General features: G+C 39.0%; 1 protein-coding gene across 5 annotated transcripts in view; it reads right to left on the bottom strand.

Moving 5' to 3' along the window:
* Positions 1 to 247: 247 nt before the first annotated feature.
* Positions 248 to 26,040, bottom strand: part of RIC8B (RIC8 guanine nucleotide exchange factor B) — a 101,874-nt gene continuing 76,081 nt past the window's right edge. Inside the window, exons 9-13 of one of the 5 annotated variants that reach the window (XR_006264116.1) lie at positions 15,788 to 15,907; positions 12,733 to 12,816; positions 8,472 to 8,610; positions 7,651 to 7,827; positions 1,514 to 1,648 (exon numbers count right to left, since the gene is read on the bottom strand). Coding sequence is in view for 2 of the 5 variants with exons in the window: in XM_043440107.1 (XP_043296042.1) it covers positions 1,537 to 1,648; positions 15,788 to 15,907 (232 nt within the window). In the remaining 3 variants the exon portion in view is untranslated. Of the gene's footprint in view, positions 1,649 to 7,650; positions 7,828 to 8,471; positions 12,817 to 15,787; positions 15,908 to 26,040 lie in introns of all 5 variants that reach the window. The other 4 variants (XR_006264115.1, XR_006264117.1, XM_043440107.1 and 1 more) reach the window with 4 other exon arrangements.

The raw sequence follows: 26,040 nt of genomic DNA, 5'->3' as shown, positions 1-26,040 counted from the left end.
CTTTTGGCAGCTCAAAGGCCTTTTAAAACTGAATTCCTGATTTGTACTTTTTGCCAGAGAAGTGACTTCTGGATAAATGACATTTCACTAATACTCTGTGTACTTTATCCTTAGAAAAACTATTTATTACAACTGAGATAATAGATGTAAAAGCACTTTAAAAAAGCACAAACTGTGAAATAGTATTGTTTACCCCAATAAACAATAAATAGTATTGTTTATAAAGAAACACACACAAATGGCTAAATTGAATCAACCCCAATGTTTTATTTAATTTAAAGTTTTAAAAGGCAGTGGTTAAGCACATTATGTGTATATATATATGTATATACATACATACATATATATATATATAAGAGGAAACCAACCCCTTTTCAACTTTAGCCATTGATTAACTAGGCCCACTGTCTATTGCATGATTCATTTTCTACTTTTTCATATGACCAATCTGTTTTACCAAAGTAAAAACAGCCTTAATCAGTTTAACAGTAACTATCTGTGTTTCTTTTTTAAATAAATAAAGTTACCATTAAACTGATCACATATGGTAGGAAGGTAGAACACACACAAGCACACACAGTCCCCAACTTAAAACATGTGACATACGAATGACCTATATGTACAAATGGGTGCTGCTGTCTCCTCCACCCTCAGCAGAGGCCACAAAAGAACTCCCAGTACCCAGGGATCCCCATCCCCTCTTCCGGGTTGGAGGGTGTGTTTTCCTGGCACCCCTATGTTAGACCTCAGAATGCATGCTCCCCATGCAGCAATACAGATGGGGGTTCAGTTCTATGGTACTAGTGTTCAGGTTATTAGGGAATAAATAGGCATTGGTAGCTGCCTCAGAACTAAACCATCCTTTGTAACTTTATAGGGAGAAATGTATTCTGAAGTTCTAGATAACTGACAAACTTTTTTGAATGTAGTCAGTTTGCAAGTCTGGGGCTGTGTGTGTGTGCGTGTGTGTGTGTGTGCGCGCGCGCGCGTGTGTGTCTCTATGGATTTATACAAAATTGAAACAAAGTGAAGAGTGGGGCTAGGCCTACGGAGCAGCTGCTTGGCTTCCATTCACTCAGTCCTGATCTAAAGGGTCACTCGCCTCAGCCCCTTTCAGCAGCGCATTCTGCTTCTCACGTGCCTCCGTCTCTGGAGAGATTCAGAAAGGGCAGCTCACACAAGTGTGAGGAAGGACACAGCTAAATCTTCTGTTAAGAATCTTGGCAAACAGAACTGCCAGATTCAACCAGGGCTGCTTTATAGAGTGAAGTCCTTCAGTTCCATCTTGACAGAATGGAATTTTTTTTTCCTGTTCCTAGTCCCTGCAACTCCATCTAACTGCAGCTCTGTATGAATGCCTCAATATCGCAAAAACACAGGATCACTTCTTAAATACGCTGGATTCTCAATGAGTAAACCAGTTAATGTGTTTCTAGCCAAAGCAAGGGCATAAATGTTTTAGAGAAAAGATTCCCCTGGAGCTACAGAGAAAAGATGCTGATAAAAGCAATATGGAGAGGTGAGCAGGTGACGCTTTCAGTCTGTGTCAGAGCTGGTCTCCTCAATGACAGAGTACTGGTTGAGTGCTTCCTCCAAAGGCGTTATTGTCCCATCAGGTTTTAGTCCCATTGGTTTAAGCAACTCCTCTCTGGAAAAAGAGATAAAAGAGAGAGAAAAAAGTATTCACCAGCATCACACACACACCCTCCCCCCGCCCAAATCCACATCCTTTAAAAAAAAAAAAAAGTCTTTAAAAACCAAAGTATTTTTCCTCAAGCTCTCTCTGTGTGTTTGTAACAGGAAAGATGAAAGGGGTATGGAAAGAAAAAGAGGGAGATAAAAGACTTCATTCACACAGGCCAAACCTACTAAGCCAATTAAAAGTATGAAAAGTCAAGGTCTAAATGGGCTCAGGACTAGGAGCAGGTCTCTTCTGTTTTTAATAATTAACTTTTTTTCCTTTTGTGGATTTGTTTTAGTGAAGTTGAAGCTGCCAAAATTTCACCTGTCCCAGTGGACCAGCCATGTAATTAAATGGCTTATTTGATATGGATTGATTTCATTTAATGGAATAAATCTGCCATTTGATTTTTCCCTTTCCAGTCTCTAGTGACACATAAGTACTTATTGATTTCAAATCAGTTGGCCTTTCCTAACTTTCTCCCTCCCTTTTCTTTCCTTCTTTCTCTCCTCCTTTTTTTTTAAAAAAAAAACACCATTGCTTTTGTTTGTGGCAGTTTAATTATGGGATTGACAGCCATTTTAATCTCTTCAAAGCTCCCCAACTGCCTCTCCTCAGCTAATCCAATTATATCTACTCCACAAGTTACAGCCTCATCTAAAGATGATTAATTATTGATTAAACCAATCAAAAAGCGTTAGGAAAGATTTATTTAATCTTTTCATGGGCTCTTATTTATTATATGGAGATTATGGTGAATGTACCTGTTGAGCTGCTAACTCTAGTCCTCCTCCCACCCCAAAAAGTCAGCAGTGTACTTTACAAGGAGTCTTGAAGAGGCACATGAGCTGCTTAAAACTTATTTCTCACAGAAACGGGCATCGCCCCCTAAAAACATGTCTACAACAAGAACCCAGATGGCAGCAATTATAATGTTGGTGGGAGCTAGAGTGAAGGAAAATAATAAAGTCTCCTCTCCCTCTGCTTCCTTGTGGTTGTCCCTCAGGCCAGCACAAAGAAGGGCTCCCTCCTGGGAAAGGCCAGCCACACAAACTGTGGGCTAGTGTTACAAGTGCAGAGAAACTTCTGGGGAAGGGGAAGGACAGCTCAGTGGTCACTGGATAAGCCAACAGGAGCCTAATAAGCAGCTCTTACCAGAAGACTACTGCTGAGAGTCTGAAGACTCTGTTAATATGGATGGTTGACTGGTTAAATTGAGGTTGCTAAATATTTATAAAGTAGGAAATGTGTTTCGTGATCCCAGAAATGGGGTCAGAATCATAGAACTTAAAGCGGCCTTAGAGATCATTTAGTCCAACTCCCTTGTTTAATAAAGGAGACTGAGTGACTTACCCAAGGTCACATATCTAGTGGCAAAGCTGGGCCTGGGACATAGTCCCTGAATCCCAGTCCGGGACTCTGCACATCTGGATTAACTGCTCTAACTGCACTGGAGGAACACGCTCTGAGTTCAGCTGTCCGGCAACTATGTGCTGAGAACTGTGTCATGTACTGGGGACAGCAGGAAGGCCAGGAACAGCTGCTGCCCTCGAGCAGGGAGTGAAACATACACGTAGAAAATAACTTAGGACATAATGGGGTAAATGCTGAACAGGATCAGGAACGAAGGAAATCACAGCTCCTGAGATGAAGCATCGATCTAATCGCCTGGGAAAGGTGGGAGCGGCGCCTCCGGGGAAGTGTCCTGTGCCAGGCAAAGATGGCACAGGACTTTCCCGGCAAGGGAGAGTGTGTGGAGGGCTCTGTATGGTCCCACCGACTTGTGGTGGTTTGTGTAGACCTTTCTGGATTGTGTCAGTTTCTTTCTTTGCTCTCAAGCCGGGAAAGGGCCCTGTGTTTGGGGAGGCTGAGGTTCAATGAAGGAGCAGCAGGAAGTAAGTCTGCAAGGGCAGGCTGGGGTCTGGGAGTCAAGTGTCTTGAATGTCAAAGTAAGCAGCTTGGGTCCTGGCCTGTAAGGAATGCCCGGCCAGGGTCGGTTTATAGGGAAGAATCTCTGGCAGCAGTGCAAAGACACATCGGAATAGGGGAAACTGCGGCAGAAAGACAAGTCACGAGGATGTCACTGTAACAGTGCGTGTGAGAGACAGAAAGTTGGATTGTGGCTGTGGTTGTGGGAAGAAAAGGCGTCACTTCCAAGGTACAGCTGTCATCCACTGGGAGGGCAGAGTTGGTAAAGGGGAGTGAGGAAGACTGTCTCTATGGCGCCCAGCTCAGATGACCATGTGGATGGTGACCGTTCATTTGAGCAAGGGCACAGCGGATGGAGCAGATTTGGGGGGCGGGAGGAGACACTGACATCTTTCAGGACAGTGAAGAACTCTGCATGACAACCAGGTAGAAATGTTTAGTGGAACTAGAGAACAGTCTGCTTCCACTGAAACTTCTCTCTAGCACCAGTTCATACTACACATCTGTACTTTAGTAACAATTCCTAGTTCTGGTTGTCCTGACGGACTTTGTGATACTGGACACTGTTTACTAATAATCAATACAGAAGGAGAAGGGGACCACCTTCTGGGGTGAAACATTAAGGGATCAGAAGTTCAAAGGTTTGAAGGGGTTGGTGACTGCAGGAACAGTACGGTGGGGTGGAGTGAAGGGTATGGGTGGGTGGAATGGGATCAGTAGGTGAGACTGTATGACTTCTACCAAGATAATAATGAACTGCAGGGGGGCCATGCCATCACTCCTAGGAGTGAAGGGTATGGGTGGGTGGAATGGGATCAGTAGGTGAGACTGTATGACTTCTACCAAGATAATAATGAACTGCAGGGGGGCCATGCCATCACTCCTAGTATTTCTGCATTTCTCTGGTAACAGAATGATACTGGGGCTAGCTACCAGCTTGCACAAAGTAGCCAGTACTTTCTCATCCAAACCCAGAAGGAATATCTTCAAATAAAGTCCACAAGTTTCACACCTACTCCCTAATCCAATTTTATAATAGAAATAATTAAGAACATTACAAAAGTTGTATGGCCAAATTATGAAAATTCATCTATAGAATAAAGGGGCTGATATTTTAATTCTGACTTGTGAACTATTCTTCTCAAGGGTTTATTTTTGGATTTTATGTATCACCCCTCTACTAACATAGATGCTCCTCTGAGGATATGAATTATTTTCTTTCTCACATGGCTATAGGATGCTATAGGATGTCTTGTCTTACTGACACTCCTGTAGGAGAGGTGTCAGTGATAACTGGCCACATAATTATGCATTCATGCAAATAAACTAAGGCGGCAATGTGATACACTGGAAAGAACAAAAAGGTCTAGAGTCAGGAAGTCTATTTGAAGTCCTCTTTCTTGCACTTACCAGTTGTGTGATCTTGGGCAAGTCTCTGAGTCTCTGTTTTCCCATCTGTGAAATGGGGATAATAATACTAGCTCTACCTACCTACTTCCTAGTGATGACTTAAGGGGTTATCGTACTGGCAGTGGTAGTAGTAACAGCAACAATAATAGTGTAGATGAAAGAGTTCTATGAACTGTAAAGGAGTCCTATATATTAGTTGTTGTTATTGTGGTACAGTGAAAGGCATATAAAGGTTTTGGAGTCAGACCTAGGTTCTATTGCAGTAAGATCTTGAACTCTCTGAACTTCAGTTTCCTTATCTATAGACTTAGGATAGGAATACCCATTTCACCGAATTGTCATGAGGGTGAAAGGTCATTATACATATGAAGTACATAGTGCAATGGCTGGGATGTAGTTGGAACCCATGAGATGCATTTCCGGTCCTTTATGTGCTTATGGAAGGAAGGTTTCCACAAGATTGTTAGGGCACTCTGAGAATAAGTGGGGGAAGAATATGCAGAAGCAAATAAAAGACATGGTCCCTGTCCTCAAGAAGCTTTTAGTCAGTTCAGAAGGTAAAACACACACACATTAAACAATATTAAAGGAATTACAGAACAGCAGATCAACAGGCTTGAGATGATTAACAGGCAGAGCCCTGCTTTCCCTAGCTTGACAGTTCAATACATCCTTACTGTATTTGAAATTTATTTAAAGGCGATTTCTCATCCTGTTTGGGAATGGAAGGAGAGAGGATCACTTACAGATATGTGTCTGTTTTCTCTTATGGACCTCGAGGCTTACTTTTCAAACCCCCATCCTATTGATTCTGATTTTCCTCTCTGTCATATAACAGCCCACAAATACCAAAATGAATTCTTTGATATAGAAACTTACTCCTAAAAGGTCTAAAAAATGAACTGGTTATACTAAACTGCTTCATTTAGTAAGATCTGTTGTATCTAGATCAGCAAGATGTGGACAGAGAATGGGAAGCATTAATGAATACCACAGAACTGTGATTCCACCAGTCATACGGTGCTCAGTATGTACACGTGGGAGGGACATGGAGGAGATGGGGATGCTGATCACAGGCTCCTGGCAGGAGATGGATTCAGGGCCAGACTGTAATGGCAGTGATGGACATAGATTCATGGGGAGAAAGGCATCCCGAAGCAGAAGATTAGTCAAGCAAAGGCACAGAAGCGAGAGTTAGTTGTGTGCAGGGACTGGCAAGCAGGCTGGCTTGGCTGAGATAAAGGAAAAAGAAAGCTCAAGACAGATATGGGGTACAAAGAGGATTTGGATGGAGACTTTGCAATCCTGGGCTGACAAGTCTGGGTTACAGTACAGAGATATTTTGTCTTCTATTTCAAGGGTCCCATATTTTAAGACTATTTATTAAAAATAATTCTTATTACAAAGGTTGAAAGCTATAAAACAATATTGCTTTGACATATTAAAAAGAAAATATTCTACGCTGTATTCATTTTCATATCCCTATGTGTCTAGCACAGTGCCTTGCAGATGGTAGATCCTCAATACGTGTTTATGAACTCAATTTAGCTGCAGCTGATATTATCTTGTATTTTCACAGAAAGGAATCGTACAGTGTTTTATGTGACTCCTAATAAACAAACCCTGACCAAGAGAAAAGGTTCACTTTCATCACCAAGATGTACAATTAGGAGAAGTATTAGCATTCTACAGGGAATTCTGCATGATGCTTTCCAGGGATTTCTCATTCTCTACTGGACTTGAGCAACTTGAGGACAGAGTCCATGTCTTATCTGGCTGTGATCTGCAGTATCTAGGATGGGCACAGAATAGGTGCTCAGTAAAGTTCTACTGAAAGACTATAATACATGGGTCATAGCATAAGTGGACAATGGTAGAGAACCATTTGCCACGAATCATCCTCATACTATTTTAACTGTAATTATTTCGCTGATAAGTCAATGTCATCAGACATTCTGATCGTCCAGAAATCAAGGCCCTCTTTGTGCCACACAGCCTGGAATTTCCAACCACTGATTCACGTAGACTCAGCTGCATACATATGGGGCACCAGTGGGTTTAGTCTCAGATTGTCCACTAATGTTCTGGGTGTCCTTGGGCAAGTCATTTCCTTCTCTGGGCTTGAGTCTCCCCATCTATAAAATGAAGGGGTTGGACAAGATGATCCCTAAGATTCTATTCTAATTCCAAGAGTCTAAATATTAGGTTACTAAATAATTATGATCTACTTAAAAAGCTGCTAGGTTTTTAAGACACTAAAACTGCTAGGCTTTTGTTTCTAATCAAGATCTTCTAAACCTAAACGTCAAGCACAGCAGCCTACCTAATTGTCACTGACATACACCAAGACCACAAGTCCTTTCTGCAAAGCTACCAGCAAATGATTAGAATGATTCCAAAAATAAATCAAAGCAATGGCAAATGTTACAAGGATGGATCTAAATTCAATCATGGCCCTCAATAAACAGGCCATTTCATGAAGAGTTACTGGTCCTAAATTATGAAGGTCCCATCTAAAAAGGATGGCTAGGTGTTAGATACATGTAGATCATGGTTAAACGAAGATACTGTACACTGAAATGTGCATCAGGGTTAAGATATTCACATAGTAATAACTCCTTCATACTTACCTTCAATGCTATACACAGGCCTTAACACAAGTTAAGACTGCCCTCGTTATCATCAAAAAGTACAGTGATGTCTACTGGATAAAGAGCCCATTCTAGGCACTGTGACAGTATCATGGCGGGCTTCTCATCTGATCAGGCATCTGGCCAGGGAAGAGATAAGCCTCCAAGAATGTTCAACTGGAACGAAACATCATTTAGAAATTTGATCTTACTAAACGATAAGGAACCATAATCTATAAGGGCTTGGCCAGGCACGAGGACACAGATAAAGCACGTCCAAGAAAGGAAACCTTACTTTGCCCCAGCCTAACCCTTAGGACTGCTAATGGAAACCAAAAAGTACTTTTTTAAAGGTTTAGGGGTGGGAGATTATGGAGTTTATACCGTATGTAAAGTTTTATAGTCTGTCTTCTTCCCCCAGATACAGTTCCACATTTTCCTGAGCCACCATTGCCCTGTAAGTATGCTCCTCTGGGATGCCTGGGCTTATCCAATCTCTCAGGACCTTAGAGAAGGCTCCACTTTTTAGACTTCTAGTTCCTACATAACTTTCCCCCAGAAATGACAGTGCAATATTGGGGCTCAGATACTAACATACCCAATAGCACATTATAGAATAGGCCAGATGTGTATGTGTATAAGACACCTTACTTGACCTGGAAACAAGAGAATACTCTTGCCCAAAGCACATGTTTTTGTGCAATACAAACAAAGCATTCAATTCAAGTGTACTTGTTGAAAAACAGGACATAATTAAGCAGTTGGTAAAATGCATTCTTGTTTCCCACTTGCAGATCTCCCAAGAGTCCCTTCGAATTTACCTATACGAGTTTCAGCTTCCCGCTTGCCACTTAGCTTGATAACGACTCAAAAATCATTCCCTTGTTTTCAAGGGCTCTTCTTTCTTGTCTGCTCTGTGTACTACAGGGCAGTATTGACACATGGAATTAATGACAGGGTCTGTAATGAAACAACAGTCATGCAAACACCAGTCTGCTCTTTTGATAAAACAGCATGTTAGAGACCTATTCACCTCCCTCTAATTGAGTACTGCATAATAGTTCCAATCCTTTTATGTAACATATTTTGTTCTATGATTAGAAAAGAAGAAAAAGGGGGAACCTATGAAGCATTGCTTCCTTCAATCACCCCCTGATTAATTCTGATTTTAATGAGGGTGGCTGTTATTTAGGCAGGTTCTGTTACATACTTGTTTTGTTGACTTCTGTACAATGTATAACAAAACCCAGGATGGGATAATTGGGAACCATTTCTTTGGCACAGGGATTCCTGTTCTTAATGTAAGGTTGGCTTGGAAAAAAAGAACCCTGACATTTAAAATTAGCCATTTCGTATTTAATTCCCTTTCACATTTGGAAGATAGGATGAAAATTAGTATATAAATAAGGCATTTTAATTAACAGAGCATTTCCAAAAATGCCTGCTGTGAAGGAGCCTGTGAGAGCCCGGAGAAGGAAGCTCTGTAATCCCTGCTGTAATTCTGAGAGTGCATCTTATTTCAACATTTCAGCATCAATGGAATAGTCCATAATCTACTGAAGGACGATGGATTTCCTCAAAACTTGTGATACTCTGAAGTGTTTTAAATGCTTTGTCCTCAAGAAATTAATAAAACTTTTGGCATTAGTTAAATGTTTAGTTATATACCATAAGAGCATGTTCTGTGCTGATCCTTCATCTTTAGTATAATCTTCCATCTGAATGGCTTCCTAGTGCTGAAGTTATATTCATCTTTTACTAAGCCACTAACCAATAGGTAGGAAAGGTGTGGTGGCTTTTCTGTACCAAATCTGAGGTCTTCAAGCTCCGTTTTTCAAAAACATTTCTGAGACCCTTCCCTCAGCCTCACTGTCATGCTTTGGGATTGGGTACAGTTGGGAAGTTAAAATATATAACATAAAAATATCATTCCCAAGAGAAATGGATATGGTACATTGTCCACACCATGCATGTCCTTTCACTTTGGGAGTTGAATAAACAGGCAACAGCCTTGTAAATAGGGAAGCCTTTCTAAAGTTAATTTTCTTCATATGATCACACTGAATATAAGAATCTATCAGAATATCTATTCTCTTTTCAAAACAATTAAAATATTTTATATTAACATAGAATTATAGCAATTTTACTGGTTTCCTTCATATGAAGCTGTTTTTGTTTTTGATATAAGCTGCTTAGGACCTGACTTGATATTTGAGGAAAGCTCAATTATGGAATGAAAAAGCAGGAATGGCCTCCAAATCTTAATTTTCTTCTCAGGTAAATATGCTTACTATCAGTCTTTGTCCTTTGAATCTATTTAAAATTTAGAGCATCTTACTAAATAAAGATAATCAGACTGACAAATTTGAGAGCTGTATGTTGGTAATTTTTTAAAATAACATTTAAGATTTGGAGTCTGAAGTCTAAGAACCAAATCCTGACTGATATTAACAAGATGCGTGATCTTGGTTTAGATACTTAATCACTGGTCCCATTTACACCTCAATAAAATATCTCTTACCCTATCTAATTCACAAGGCTGTTTTCAAACTTAAAAGCAATATACAAAATATTAGTCTTTTATTATTCTCATTTCTGTTAGAAGATCACATGCAAAGCTTCTAAAAATGTGCTATCCACCTCACATTAAAGAGTATAGTTAAGAAAATATAGAGAAAGAGGTTAGGGATAGTGTTAGAAAAATAAAACTGAGTTTGACCCTTAAGTGAAGGTGATCTTTATTTCTTGGTAATTTCTCTACAGACCTTTCTATCTTGTTGTCCAAAATTAGCAAAATAAATATTAATAAGAGGTCAGCATGCCAACTGACAGTGTTGAATAAAGCAGTAGAAATGGAAGTTCTGACATGCTTTTCTCAATTAGAAAGACTTAAAGGAGGAGGGTGACTAAGAGCAAGTAGTCAATGGAGATTATTCTTATTTGATGTTTCTCTAATAAACAAAAGTCATTTTGGCTAGTGCTTAAATCAAGAGCTCATAGGCATTCCTACTACAGAGTTAAGGGACAATGACTACTAATGAGCAATACAAAGATTGCATGACATCCTACTTAGAGGTGTCCAGCCAGTGGAAAGGCCCTCTTTAACCTAAAGATGAACAATATCATATTTCTCCTTTACCACTGTAAGGGTATATTAGTTTAACTGGATCCAAGTTCCTTTAATTAAGCTTCTAAGCAAACTTGCAGTGTATTTTTAATGGGGTAGAACAGTGCTGTCTAACAGAAACATAATGTAAGCCATATATATGTAATCTTAAATGTTCTAGAAGCCACATCAAAAAAGTGAGAAAAGATAGGTAAGATTAGTTTTAAAATAATTTGCTTAACTCAATATATCAAAAATATTATTTCGACATAAATTCATAATAAACAATTGAGGTATTTTATATTCTCTTTTTGTACTGAGTCTTTGAATGTCTGAGTACTTTAACACTTAGAAGACATCCCAATTCAGACTAGCCATAGTCACATATGATTAGTGGTTACCATATTGGACAGTGCAAATCTAAAGGATTTTCTGATGTAAGCAATTAAGATCATTACACTTTCATACCCACAATAGATCTTACAATGCTATAAATACAGGATCATATTTCTAAAATGTACCTACAAAGCATTTCCTTGATTAACTCATCAAGGTGGGAGTAATCACAGTTGTTATTTTTATAAGCAGGGTCAAGAAATTTAGTTATAAGGAAAAAATTATATAGTTATTACTTTCAGTCATAAACTACCTGTCCCAGCTTTACTAAGCTTAAAAATAATATTTGGAGACTTAAGGGGAACTATTTCTATATTTGGTACTTGCATTTATTAAGAAAGCCATATCCCACCAATACTACACAATGGCTGGCAAAAATATATTAGACAAGGAGTAGATAAGAAAGGGAAGAAATGGAAAACAATTATTTATATAGATGTAAATTTTAGAAGATTTTGATATAATTTATAAGCAAAAAGGCAATGTACCTTGTTAAACAGTGATGGGGTAAGTGTGGAGTAGAAGATTAATCAGTCCTGTTCCAATTAAGAAACTAAGGGAGATTAGAAAAGTCAAAACAAAACTTGAAACTTGAAATATTACTTCCCTTGGTTAGTTTAGGCTTAAGTCAGTCAATCCTCTCTCCCCTCTTCTGGAGGAGGCTGTGCTGTTATATGCAAATTGTGTGCGGTAGCTAAGGTGAATGCAATTGTATTAGCCACACTGGACTTGCTTAACCACATACAATCCGAATTCTAATCTCCCACTTAAGGTTGCAGGGACTTATATTTTTTCCAGTTCAAAAAAGGAAAGAAGAGGTGGAGAGGCAGGCCAATTTCATCCTCCTTCCCACCTCTGTTCTCACATTAAAAATGTCAAATGAAGCTTTCTATAATCTCCATGCCTCAGGCCTTAATGCTTATGTCTGATAAATATTACAATTATTATTCTATATTAAAGAAATTAGGCACCCCATTATTTAAATTAGCCACTCATGGACCAAAGTACCTTACAGAATTCCTTTCCAGACCTAAATTTTATGACATCTGGCCAAGTAATTGAACTGACAAAAGTATACTTTAAAGTCTTTAAACCATGTAGGCTATTTTATTGAGCAAAAAAATTAACCTTTGATTTGGGGATCAGCTTTGACATTTCATCAAACACAATGGGAAAATCACAGGGTACAAGGCACTGTACTAGCTAGACATGATGGGATTTATAGGATTTATATTATTCTCAAACTCTTAAGACCTCCAGGTCCACTGCCAATCCCCTTACCTACATCTGTCACAAACAGAATCCTTATAATAAAAAAAGAAAAATCACATGGACTACCACTGTCCGTTGGTATTCAATGGGAAAAAAATGTTTCAGCACTGATCTCTCCAGGGTCCTTAAAAATCTAGCTTAGATAAAGTTGCTAAGGTGGTGAGCAACTTGAGGCAGTGGCTATGTCCAGCCTGGAGGCAAAATGGGAATGTAATTTAAATTTTTGCACTGGTGGTTTTTACCGTTTTGGTGGTAAATAACATCTGTACCCTACACCAGGCTCAGTAATAGTACTTGGCATGACCAACCTTAGTCATCACTTTGGTAAGTGCTTTCGCACGGGCCACTGTTGCTAACCACCATCCTGGTGCAGGTCCTTCACATCTGCTCTCCTATGGATGGAAAAAAGGGAGTGTCTAGTGTCCATTCATTGGCCACATCACCTCCAATCCTATCTTTTACTCACATGCCTTTCAAATCAGGCCCAGGAGAAAATGATTTCATTTTTGGAAAGGAAAGCTAACCAGACAAAGCTGCAGTACACTCTTAGCACAGTAAGACTTGGTGGGATGCAGAACATCCTTAGAGTGACAGCTGAAGGAACTAACCAATAGCACACTGCTGAAGAGGATGATTTAGGAAATATTCTGGCAAACACTGACTCTTAACAGACAGACACAGTAGCACGGTGGACAGAGCAAAGGTCTTGAAATCTGAAACATGAAGTTCTTAGCCTCACTTTAGCTAGAAAGACAGTGTATGTTTTGTAAACTGTGAAAGGAAATGTGTACATTTTGTAAACAGTTTTGTAAACTGTGAAAGGAAATGGATTTTCATCAGTCATTAGCTTGGAAGTGTGTGGGGCAATTCTTTGGGCCTTGCTTCCCCTAATGATAAATCTGACAACTTAATCAGATTGTGATAAAATAACCAGAGCTCTTTGGAAGAAAGATGCAGTATGTGAATAACAAAGATTTATCATATCAACAAGAGTAAGTTTCCCTCCACCTGGAATGAATGGTCATTTCTCCATTTGTCAATTTAACACCTCTTAAACTTCAAGGATCAGCACAATTGTTACCTTCCCTGTGAAAGAGTCCCTGATTCATTGCAACAGAATGAACTGCTCCTTTTCCTTGGGGCGCACAGTTCAATACAGACCTTATTTTGACATTACTTCCTTCTACCCTGTATTCTAGAATAGCTTATAGCCATATCCCACACTAAAAGGTGAGTTTTCCAAAGGCAGAGAATACCACATTCACCTCTGAATCTTCCTCATCTTCCTAGCACAGTGCCTTGCACAGAGTACCTGCTTAACAAATATTCCCCTAATTTTCTGATTTTAGTCTACCTTGGCTTTATGGCATCTTTTTTATCTTAAAAACAAAAACAAAAACCAAAAACAACAGTGAAAAGAGAGAAGGAACTAAGACAAACACATAAGACGACGCATAAAGAATGGGTTCATTCTTTGCATTCCAGCTTTGGAATGCCCACTGCTGACCTCCATACAGTTTTGTCACTGACTGTTATTAGTGAGAGCAAATGTTAGAAAGCACATAAAGGCAGACAATGTAAAAAAACAAAAAACAAAAAACCCACCACACATCATGGAAAAGTTGTGATTTAGGATTATTCTCAAAATTGCCTTAACTTTAACTTGAATGGCGAAACTCATACCATCAAAGCCAACACAAGACATATTTTGCTATGGAAACATCAGTATCACCTTCAGATTGAGCTGGGAGTCGGCTGGATGTTTACTCATCCAGGGCAAATGGGCCAGTTGGATAGTACCTGTGTTATCTTTTAAGAACTCATATTACTGAAATGCAATTTAAGAAAAACGAAATTTATTCAACCTAACTAGTTCACTGTCTTCACGCTAGCATGCTCCCTTCTGGCCCTGGTTAACATTTCCCCCTCCACCTAGCAGGCGGACTCTGTTGGTTCTCATCCTAACTGCTGTAGTTACACTGCTGTGTTTCACTTGCCCCATCAGATCTTTGTGAAGTACAAATCTTGTTTTTATTTGTTCATTCAGAACTTGTTCTTCTGCCTCCTATGTTTGCTCTAACAATATATCTTCTCTTGTACTGTAAATTCATTCAGGGTAGAAACATGTATGTATATTCTATACAAAGTATGAAGAATGTCATATACAAAGAGATAACAATGTCTTTTGAATATTATGAGCATGGTTAGCTGTAAATTCTAAGCTTGGGAAAATGATGGAAATTTAAAAGGAATAGCTGGAAGTCAACTAAAGTGTAGTCATACTAGCTTTTTAGATATGAAGCTACTTACTTGTATGTAAGTCTATCGCATTAGCAGCAGCATTTGAAAACTCAGGCTCTGTAGAGGGTCTAAATATCCTAACTTGTCACACTCCTCATGTCAGCTCTTCCTGTTTTGAACATTTCTGCTCTAAGCTTCCTGCTGTGCTCTTAGCCTCTGACTGTTTCTTTATTATACCTTTCCCTTTTATGGTTCACTTTCTGGCTTTACCATTCCAGTTGCTACTTCTCTTGACTGAGGGATACTAGCCTTTGCAGAGTTGCTGTGAAAAAGGGATGACCAGAAGAAATTCACCTTCCGGTGGCAGCTGCCACCAACACACAGAAGCACTCACTCAAGATGGCTTAAAGGAGACAGTGACTCAATATATGACTAGAAAATTGAGCAATTCAGGCAAGTGTGAAAGGAATACTTTCTAATAACTCCTCCAAGATGACTTGTTACTTATTAGTATATATTTAGTTTAATTATTTTCAAAACTGGCTATTTTTGGAGGGGAAGGAGGTGTGAAGCAAGAAGGGAAGGGGAAATTGTTTTTAGAATCCCTAGTTAATACAAGTGCCTGCTTTCAGAAAATCCTTCATTTGAGCTATTCCTTTTCACCTTTTCCTAGACAGTTTAGAATTCTTGGTTTCAGCAGCAATCCAAAAAGAAAAAATTGCAAACTTGCACATCAAAAATGGATAAAAATAAAAAGCACCATGATTTGGAACAAAAACCAAAACAGACTAAAACGAAAAAATACAAGAAGCAGCAAAATCATCAAACCTAATTCGCAGCATCTTTTTGAAGACAGGGAGGTTAGTTGGTTAAATATCACAGTGACCTGGCAGCTACTCTCCTAGCTTTGAGAGTTGAAATGTTTGGGAACGCACATCCATAAGCGGCACATGTAGAAGAACCACAGTGGCCGAGAGAGGTCTGAACTAGTGCTGCCTGGGCCAGCCTGTTCCAATCAACGTGGATCTCCAGAGTTGCTGTTCTATGGTAACTCTCAGTGAGAGAGACAAAGAAATAGAACATTTTTAGAAACCAAGCAAAAAATGGAGGGGAATACAATACCTGGAAAGTTTATCAAGCATGTTGACAAGTTTCATGGCTTCATATTCTTTTTGTTCTTCTGTCATTTCATCTATGGGGTTTGGCATTGGTTCCTCTAAATGACCAGTGATAAGATTAATGCTACAAAAAGAAAAAAAAGTTATGCTGTATGTTTTCAAATTATGCTCTTTCTATACTTTTCTGGTCCAAGTTTTAAGTTATAATAAGAAAGAGTATAATAGCCAAAAAATTGGCAGTAGCAATTTTAGGTATAGAACTGCTATAAGAATTTTTTTAAAAAACTGACTTTTCCTACTAATTTGCTTTGGGAAGTGGGTGATAGCTAACTTGCCAGCTTTTTTTTTTGAAGGCATGGCTACTTTCTAAAAATTGGAAATTTGATTGGTGCCGTTAGGATAAACATCCTTGGATGCACAGCTTAATTATATAGGGGACAAATGATTTCAGAGAAGAAGAAACCTATTTTGTGATACAGCATAAAACAAGTATGTCAAAAAAAATTGGAAAAATGATGACAGGCTGGAATCTGAAAATGAAAGCATGCCAATTTATAATCTCAGGAAATTAGTCCATTAGTGAGACCACAGAAGGCAATGAGTGTTTAAATAATAAAAGATAAAGCAGAACAATTTTAATCAGATTTGATCTGACCTAGATGAAAAAAAAAAAAAAAAAGGAATGAAATCTAGTCTACCAAAAGACAGGTATGCCATCTGGCTTTCTGGAAATAGATTTAATAAAGTACTTAAAATGAATGTGTTCCATAAACTTTGTATGAAGTTCTAATACCAAACCAAACTATCCTCTTAATTAAAAGCCATACTATTTTTTTTTTTAGGAGGAGGAGGTGAAATAAAAGATAAATCTTTCAATGGCTGCCAAATATCTATAGTTTAAACATCTTTCTGGAGAAGCAGACAAGAGGTTATAATATTCTGTACCATCCAAGTACAGTCAGTAATGTTTTTAATGATCAAATATCACTGCAAACAGCAAAGTGCCAATAAATTACTTTCTAGGGTTTACACACACAAATGCTTTCAGGGGTCAGGCCTTAAGGATAGGCAGATGAGTGAACTGGTTAAGTAACGTGGAGTACTGTGGACTAGGGTAAAATGGAGAACAGTTCTAGTCTAAACAGGGGAAAAAAATCATGTGGGCCAAAACCAAGACATTGTGATTGATTATGTCCTCACGTGGCCAGCTTGCTGGCCTGGCTTTAGACTTTTTACTTGGGCAAGTTGACTTCCTTAACTAAGCAGGGCTTTTCTAACATAAAGCAAGGGCTAGGTACTATAATGTTAGTAAAAATATTTCTTTTTCTACATTTCTCAGAGGCTGCCTGACAGATTTCTTGCAGAAGGACTCAGTGCTCACCATCCTCAAAAACTGGATCGCAAACATCTATTTTACCATTCTTGCATAAAGACCTTGGTCAAGGGCCATGGTTAAAAACTTCTTTTTCCTTCAAAGCAGAGGAACCCCTCACCCTTTTAAACAAATGAAATCTACACAGAAAGCTGATATGTGAAATAGATGAAAGTGGAACTGCTCAGGCAGAAGAGGGGCCAGAGATGGCCAAGGAGAGTGGGGGCCTAGAATCCCTTCTATGTGCTTCCCTTCTATCCTCATTCACTTGCTTCCTCTGAAGGCAGCCCCTATGGCACTTTCAAGAACTCTGGGGAAACAGTCTGAAAACCCATGGGCTTGTCAGTGATTCTTAGCCTTGGCTATAAACTGCAATCACCTGAGAAACTTTAAAGACGTGACCTGGGCCTCACCTGAACCCAACTAAATGTTTTTTTTCCCCAGGCGACTGTGATACACATTGAGGTTGCAAACCCCTGGGACAGAACCGACCTGAGACACTCACTGTGTGCTACCAGCCCCTCTCCTTTGTTTCAGGTGCTCATGCATGCTCAGCTGCTAAGTCGTGTCTGACTCTGCGAACTCACGGACTGTAGCCTGCCAGGCTCCTCTATCCATGGGATTTACTAGGCAAGAATACTGGAATGGGTTGCTATTTTCTACTTCAGGGGATCTGCCCCATCCAAGGATCGAACCCATGTCTCCTCGTTTCCTGCATTGGCATGTGGATTCTTTACCACTGCACCACCTGGGAAGCATCAGGTACTCATAAAAGAAAAGAAAAAGGCCTCAAGTTGGTGGCCATTAACAAAAACGTTGAACGGGGTCATCATATTTCCCAAAAGTCAGGAACAAAGAGGACCCAGATAAAGCTTCTGAGAAGGTAATTTTTAAGAAGTCTCCAGATGCTACACTGAAAATGTAATTCCACCACTCATCTCTTATTTGCTTAGGCACAAAACAATAGGACATATTTTCACTGGTTTCTCTTCTGCTGCTTGTTAAATTAGAAAAACAACTAGTCTTAAAAATAAGTAAGTAAAGGTACTTATTATAAGGCGCATGCCCCTTTCCAAGCAGATAAAAGAAATACGGCCTTAGAAGAAGGTATAAGGCAGACAGGTGTATTAACTATTTAGGTCATGCTCATCTGTCTCTTAAGAGAAGTCTTCTCTCTTCAAGCTCAATGGAAGGGTGACAAAAAATCAGATCCACACACTATTTTAGAATATAATGAAATTAGCACAGGCCATCACGTGCCTCAGGGAAAAAAATCTGTCAAGGAGGATACCACAGCACATGAAGTCAGGACATGATTCCTGGATCAGGGCACATTTGATTCTTTTCTTGGTTCTTTTAAGGGCTTAGTGGAAATGATGACTCCTTTCCACAAGCTGACCTCAAGTCCGCTGCTGCTAAAATGATTTAACAACTTGCTGTGAAATTAGCTACTAGAGTCATACAATCCTTTGCTCACTGAGCATAAAATTCACTCTTACAGAGTAAGAACTTACCATCCTTTACCCATGTAGTAAAACATTCCAACCCCCCAAGAACACTCTCGGAATTGAGCTTTCAATTTTTTCCTTGAAAAAATATCCCCTGCCCCAAACCCCAACCCGGTACTCAGAAGAATATAACCACCACCATGGCACACAGAAGTTGCTGAACTCTGCCACTCAGAGTTATGGTAAAAAAAAAAAAATCAAAAACACCAATATACGGGGGGCAGGAGGCAACCTTAGACACTGTCTCCCCTCCTGCTCTCCACTTCAAACCAATCTCATGCAGTCTCCCCACCCAGAGAAGGAGAAAACAAATAACAGTCACCAGCACAGCAACAGGGTGAGGTTTCATAAAAGAGTATTTTTGCTGAACAAATACTTGCCACCTTTATAACCTTAAGAGTATAGTCTGAGATGTAACTTTCCGGGTTTCAGGATCTTAACACTGAAATTCTGGGACTGGTTTTTTGTCCAAGACTCTGAGTCCTAAGATACTTTAAGTATACTAACTGCAGTAGATATTTTATCGGGTAATTTTGTATTTATCATAGTTTTTCCCACCTCGTCTCTGCTCCTGGCCCCCATATTTTCATCACTCCAATCCTAACTCTTCTATGTAATATGTCATCAAGAAATTTGCATTATGTATAATGCCATTACATGACTGCAGCTATCGGTCTGGAGACAAAAGGATTAAGACTTTTACTCTTCAAATTGTTGCTACATTTGGCCAACATCAATTGCATCATACTACTTCACTTTAAAAAAAAGAAGGAGATATTAAATGTTCCCTGAGCTATAAGAAAGTTAACATCTATCTCTAAAAAACATGGGTCAAATTTTACTCTAAGCATCCTGGTTAACAAGCTGTACAGTCAAGTCCCTGCAGAGGCTAAGGCAGACGAGATGAACAAAGAAGACACATGATCAAATCGAAGGAGCTGATGCCTGGTATGACAGGGGCCACAGTCACTCAACTCAGTCAGGTACCATGTGGCGCTGCAGGCCTAATGTGATCAGAACTTCCACCTTTTCAAAACAAGTTAGGAATCTTAATTTTCATCTGAAAGATATGAATTCTAAATTACTTTAAGCCCTATGTAAAACATATTAAAAACATAAAACCAAATAACCAATGCAACATCAGGCAAGTGAAGCAAAACCTACTTGTGGGCTAAATCAAGTCTGTGAACTAACGATCTGCAACCTCTAGGAAAGGGATCAGGGTTTTTAGGAGAAGGCGTTTGAGAGTCCAGATTAAGGAAGAAGAGGGCAGTGGGATGGGAAAGGAGACATTATGTACTCATGAAATTAGAAATATCTTTCCAGGAAAAACTCTCCATAACATCTGCCACCCACAAAACAATAAATAGAGTGGAAATTTACCATACCCTGTTTTCTTGAATTCCATCCCTTGGCCATTTCCCAGCTGGATGTGGAGCCTGAAGAGGGCAGGGACCTCATCTGTCTTGGTTATCCTCATGCTAAGAAGGGGCTGACCAACTTAAATTTATTAACACCTTAAAAAAACTAATGTATTCAACAAAAATTTACTGAATGTCTACTGCACATGAAGCACTTTTTGGGGACATTTCAATGAATAAAAAAAATTCTCTCATGGAGTTTATCTTCTACTGGGAAAAACAGACTAAGTGAATAAGTAAATTATATGGTATGTTAGAAGGTGATAAGTGCTATGAAGAAAAAAGAGCAAGCGTGAGGTGGAGAGGTGAAGGTAGGATTGTGGCAATTTTAATGTGGGGACAGAACAGACTTTACCAGGAAGATGATAATTGAGTAAAGACATGCAGAAGCCAAGGGAATCGCCTTATAGCTATCTGGAGAACAGTCATTCCAGGCAGAAGGAACAGTCAATGCCAAGGCCTCAGACAGGAGTGTGTCTGGAGCATGACAAACAGCGAATCACCGTGGTGATAGCACAGTGACAAAGGGTACATGTACATCACTGTAAGGACTTTGGTTTTTAGCCACTGGAGAGTTTTGAGCAGTGTTAACGTCTGACTTACATTTTTATAAAGATCACATTGGCTGCTGTGTTGAGAACTAAAAGAATGACCAAAAAAAAGTAAAGAAGTAAAGTAAAGCAAAAAAAGTAAAGAATGACAAAGAGAGAAGCAACAAGACCAGTTAGGAAACTATTTAAAATGATCTCAGAGGGAGATAAAATTTGAGCTTGGACTAGAATAGCGGCAGTAATGGTAGTGAGGGGTGACTAGATTCTGAATGTGCTATGAAGGTAGAGCCAGAATTACCTGATAGATTTATGTGAATCAGAATGAACTCAATAAAAATTTTTAACTTTCAGGGATATTAGGATTTATAAAAAATATATTTTATTTTCTATTTTGGTTATATCAAAGAAAGATAATAGATGCTCTAAGAACAGGGAGATTACATGAAGGACAAACTTCTCTCTCCTTTTGACCGGCCCTGAAGGATATGGTAGCAGTTAAAACACAACTTTTGACTTCACACTTGTTAGGATGGCTAAGATATTAAAAGAAAAACCCGAAAAATAATAAGTATTGGAGAGGATGTGGAGAAACCGGAACCCTGTGCACTGCTGGTGGGAATGTAAAATGGTATGGCAGTTCCTCAAAAAATTAAACATGGCACTACCATATGATCTAGCAATTCCCCTTTGGGTATATACCCAAACTCATACACTCATGTTCATCATTCACAGCATTATTCACAACAGCCAAAAGGTGGAAATAACCCAAGCATCCACTGATGGATGAATCAATGAACAAAATGTGGTAAATACATACAACTGAATGTTACTCAGCCTTTAAAAGGAAGGAAATTTTGACACATGCTATATAATATGGATGCATTTTAGAGACATTTTAAGTGAACTTAGTCACAAAAGGAGGAAATATTGTATATTATTTTACTTACAAGAAGTTCCTGGGCAGATTCACAGAGAAAGTGTAACAATAGTTACAAGGGGTTGTGGGGAGAGGGGATAGATAAAAGTTTCAGCTGGGAAGATGAAAACCCCTGGAGGTGGATGGTAGTAATGGCTACACATTAATGTACATGGTGCCACAGATCTGCATGCTTAAGATGGTAAATTTTATGTATATTTTACCCTCAAAATAAGGTAAAGTGAAAAGTACGATAAAGCCTGCTTTGCCTACCTCAAAAGAAAACAAACAAACAAAAATCTCAAAAAAGACCACCTCTGAAGTTAGGTCACCTGATTGCTCATAAACTGTGTGCCCTAGACAAGTTCTGGAAACCACTGAGCTTTATTTTCCTCATCTGTAAAATACGGATACCCTTTAGCCCAAAGTTTGCTGTGAAGACTAAATGAGATAGTATTACGAAAGTTCTTAATGCAACACATTAGATACCAGTAAGTGTTGTTTATTTGCTCAGTTGTGTCCGACTCTGCGACCCCATGGACTGCAGCCCGCCAGGCTCCTCTGTCTGGGATTTCCCAGGCAAGAATACTGGAGTGGGTTGCTATTTCCTTCTCCAGGGGATCTTCCCAACCCAGGGATCAAACTTGCCTCTCCTGCACTGGCAGGCAGATTCTTTACCACTGAGCCACCAGGGAAGTCCCATTCAATAAATACCAGCTATTATTAGCATAAATGAGCTACTGGTCAAGAAGTAAATAAGCCAGAAGTCCTTGAATCCAGTGAGTTAGTTTATTAAGTTAAATCATCACCATGGAGCTGCACATGCAATCTTCATTAACTAAAGAAGCCATGCAACAACTAGGTTTTTTGTGGAGTTTGCTATGGTTAAATCCAGTCACAAGATATTTTGAAGAGATACCAGTTAATAATGGTGACTGAGGTGAAAATTTGAGAATTACTGTATAAGTAAGACTGATTCCACATTCAAGAAGTAGGATAAATTATGGAACAATGTCTTTGTCAAAGATTTTGCATTCTATTAACAATGCAAAGACATAGGGTAATGTGGTGTAATTCGTTTATTAAGTATCATGGATCAGCAATATAAGTAGACGTACTGAATACACATATATATATCAAGTTGCATCTAGGCAACTAAAAAAGCTCCAAGATACTTTTAAAATGACAGTGTTTTATATGTTTCTTATATTGGGCTGTTGGTTTCAAGTGATATCCTTGATATAAAGGATATAAAAAACTATGGTTGTAAATCTGTAGGAAATAAAATCTGAAGTAAAGCTCAATACTGTAGACTCAGATAACACACCTCTTGCTGGTCATTTACTCAAATTAAAATACAAAAGAAAAAATAGAGAACTCAATTTTCAAAGTGCAAAGCTGGTATGACTGTAAACATCACAAAGGCAAGTTAACCAGTATGCATGGCAGAAGAGGCAGTGATTTTATTTTCAATTCTGGTCTTTAGAGATCTGAATTTAGATTGTGTTTCATGACTGCTTATAGGAAATTAATTCTAGCTCCTAGAAAGGCTAGTTACAACCTACTATACATAAATATACCATCATAGTCAAAACTAGGCAAAAAAAACCCGAGAAATCTTCAAGTCCTAGTTCTGGTTTATCTACTTCAGGAAATATTAAAAACAAAGCTATCTCTTCATTTGTATAACCCCAACATACGGAGACAATTATAATGGGACTTGACTTAAAGCAGCATAACAAAATCTTGACAAAAGAAAACAAAGTCATTTGTGCTGAAGAGACTATAATATCTATACAGCTGCTGCCATAGCTACTGTTGAAAAATACATGGTCAAGAAGCAAACACCCCTGAATTGCTTAGTAGTATAATAATTTCAATCTGCTGGGTGTAATTATGAACTAGTGTAGTGTATTAAGAATGTAAGAGGGCATCCTAGAGTTCTATCCACTTTGGCCATTCCCTTCTTCTGCCCCTCCATACAGCAGCTCTTTAAAGATACCCTTTTGGACTCAAAGGCTCCTATATACCATATCAAGCCTGAAGGCAACTAGTCTAAAATGAGTCAAATGTCACTAGGTTGACGTATCTGTCAACTGATGTTTGGAATGATGTACAAACCACAGTGATCAGTTACATTATACCACCTATACAGTCAAGGAGCCTTCATACTCAGAGGTAGAAAACAAACAGGTATAAAGTTAGAATTTAGAAATGTGTGCTAAGTCACTTCAGTCATGTACAACTCTTTGCTACCCTAGAGACTACAGCCTGCCAGGCTCGTCTGTCCATGGGATTCTCCATGCAAGAACACTGGAATGGGTGGCCATTTCCTTCTCCAGAAAATCTTCCCAACCCAGGGATCCCAACCCAGAGATGAACCTGCATCTCTGAAGTCTCCTGCATTGGCAGGCAGGTTCTTTATCATGAGCACCACCTGGGAAGCCCTAAACATTATATCACCAATACAGTCAAGGGGCCTTCATGCTCAGAGGCATAAAAGAAACAGGTATAAAGTTAGCATTTAGAAATGTGGTTTCTCTTTTATACAGGACCAAAGCTTATTTAATTATTTTTTTACAAACATGGCTAGACAGACACCAAAAACCTGTGTGGCGTATACTTGATTCTATGACTGTATTTTCTCTAAGTATGTTAATTGTAGAAAGCTATTTCCAGTCCATTAAATACATTTATCTTGACATAGAAAGGACTGTTGTGATATTAACTGTCTCTTATGGCCTAAATATAAGCTCCATACAATTCTTAGTTTCAGATTCCACTAAAGGATTACAGGTTACCTTGGTGCATTAATCAGAATCCACTTATATTTTTGACAACGGGATGAGGGCCAACTGAATGAAGGGTAATTTCTCTGCTTCTGCCAATACTAACACTGTTTGTGAGTAAGTGCATCATAAGAGAAGCAGGCTGTGATCCTGATTGCACTGATTGGTGACCATTAATCAGGCGGTAGGGAAGTAAGTCATCCTTTCAGATGCTGACTTTATAAACTTGACCAGATTGCTAAGAAGTTTTCATAACAATTTTAAAGGAAGAAGTTCTTTGAGCTTGTTGATCACTGTCCAAAGCACAAAGGATTATCTTGCTTGCAAAGCACTTTGTTTACCACCACTTCCGTGGGAACCATTTTAATAAGTATTTTAAATTAACAAATGAAATGAAACATTGCACTACACTGCTGCACCTGAAAGAGGGAAGATGTAAGAAAAAAACAGATGCAGATCTATCTGAAAAGGGAAGACGTGATGCTATGTTAGAAAGACATATTTAAGTCTTGATCCTACACTCAACCAAGACTCGCTTTCTTTTCTTCGCTGACGCTGCTCATCTGAAGGGACACTGCCGGGGCTGGATCCCGGTAGGATTTTACCTCCATTTCTACCAAAACCACAAAGCCCTTCACAATCTGGCCTTATATGCCCAGACTGGAACTTTTTTTTAAAACTGAAGTATAGTTGCTTTATAATGTTAGTTTCAGGCGTACGGCAAAGTGATTTTATTATGTGTGTGTGTGTATATTCTTTTTCAGACTTTTTTCCATTATAGAATATTATAAGCTATTGAGTATAGTTACCTGTGTTAAACAGTAGTTTCTTATTGTTTATTTTATAGATATACGTATATATATATATATAGTAGTGTGTATCTGTTAATCCCAAACTTCTAGTTTGTTCTTCTCTTGGAACTTTTATATCTATCATCTTATTGGATTTTCAAACATCCCAGAAAGGTTGGTACCTTTATTTTTGTTTTACACAAAAGAAAATGAAAACCCAAGTGAATTAAGACTCTCTCAGTGTGAAAGCTCAGTGTTTGAGTGGAGGCCTTCTGACTTTGAGTCTGTTGCATCAGGTCAAAACTGTATTGACTCAGGGACAGCATTTACTTTCTATTCCACTGTGTATCTCTACCCTTGACTCTAAGAAACACCGTGCCCTTGATCTCTCCTCTCCCTCACACTCTCTGTCATCCTCTGTGCTTGTCTGTTTCAGCGACTTTGGCCCCTGTGCTCACAGTCAGACTCAGACCAGCAATATGTGTTCTTTCTGGCTACTCTATTTCGTCCTGTCCTATTTCCTTTTAAGGATTCCTCTCTTCCCTGCCCTTCTCCTTTCTCTCTCACTCTGTTGTCTTAATTCTTTAAGCCCTGCAGCATCCTGACACCTGGTGTCATTCATCCACACCTAAATTTAGCTGGCAGTCTCAACACTTTATGTTTATACATTTTGGACATCAACACAGTTCCTTACCGCTTCTTCTTGACATGTCTCTGTCTCTTTCAAAGCAACACTCAGCTTCTGATGTGTTTTAAACAGCCTTGAGACATCACTTCATGCTGGAACACAGCCCAGCTCCCCACCTCTGCTGCTTCTTCCAAACACAACACTGGTCCCCTGAGGGTCACTGTGTGTTCTTTCCCCAGATGGAGAGGTGGCCTCCTGCTAATGTTATTGTTTGGTGCTTT

The sequence above is a fragment of the Cervus canadensis genome, chromosome 21, assembly GCF_019320065.1.
Source record: "Cervus canadensis isolate Bull #8, Minnesota chromosome 21, ASM1932006v1, whole genome shotgun sequence".
Classification (NCBI taxonomy): Eukaryota; Metazoa; Chordata; class Mammalia; order Artiodactyla; family Cervidae; genus Cervus; species Cervus canadensis.
Note: the sequence above shows the minus strand (reverse complement) of the source record. Positions and strands in the feature narration are given on the sequence as shown.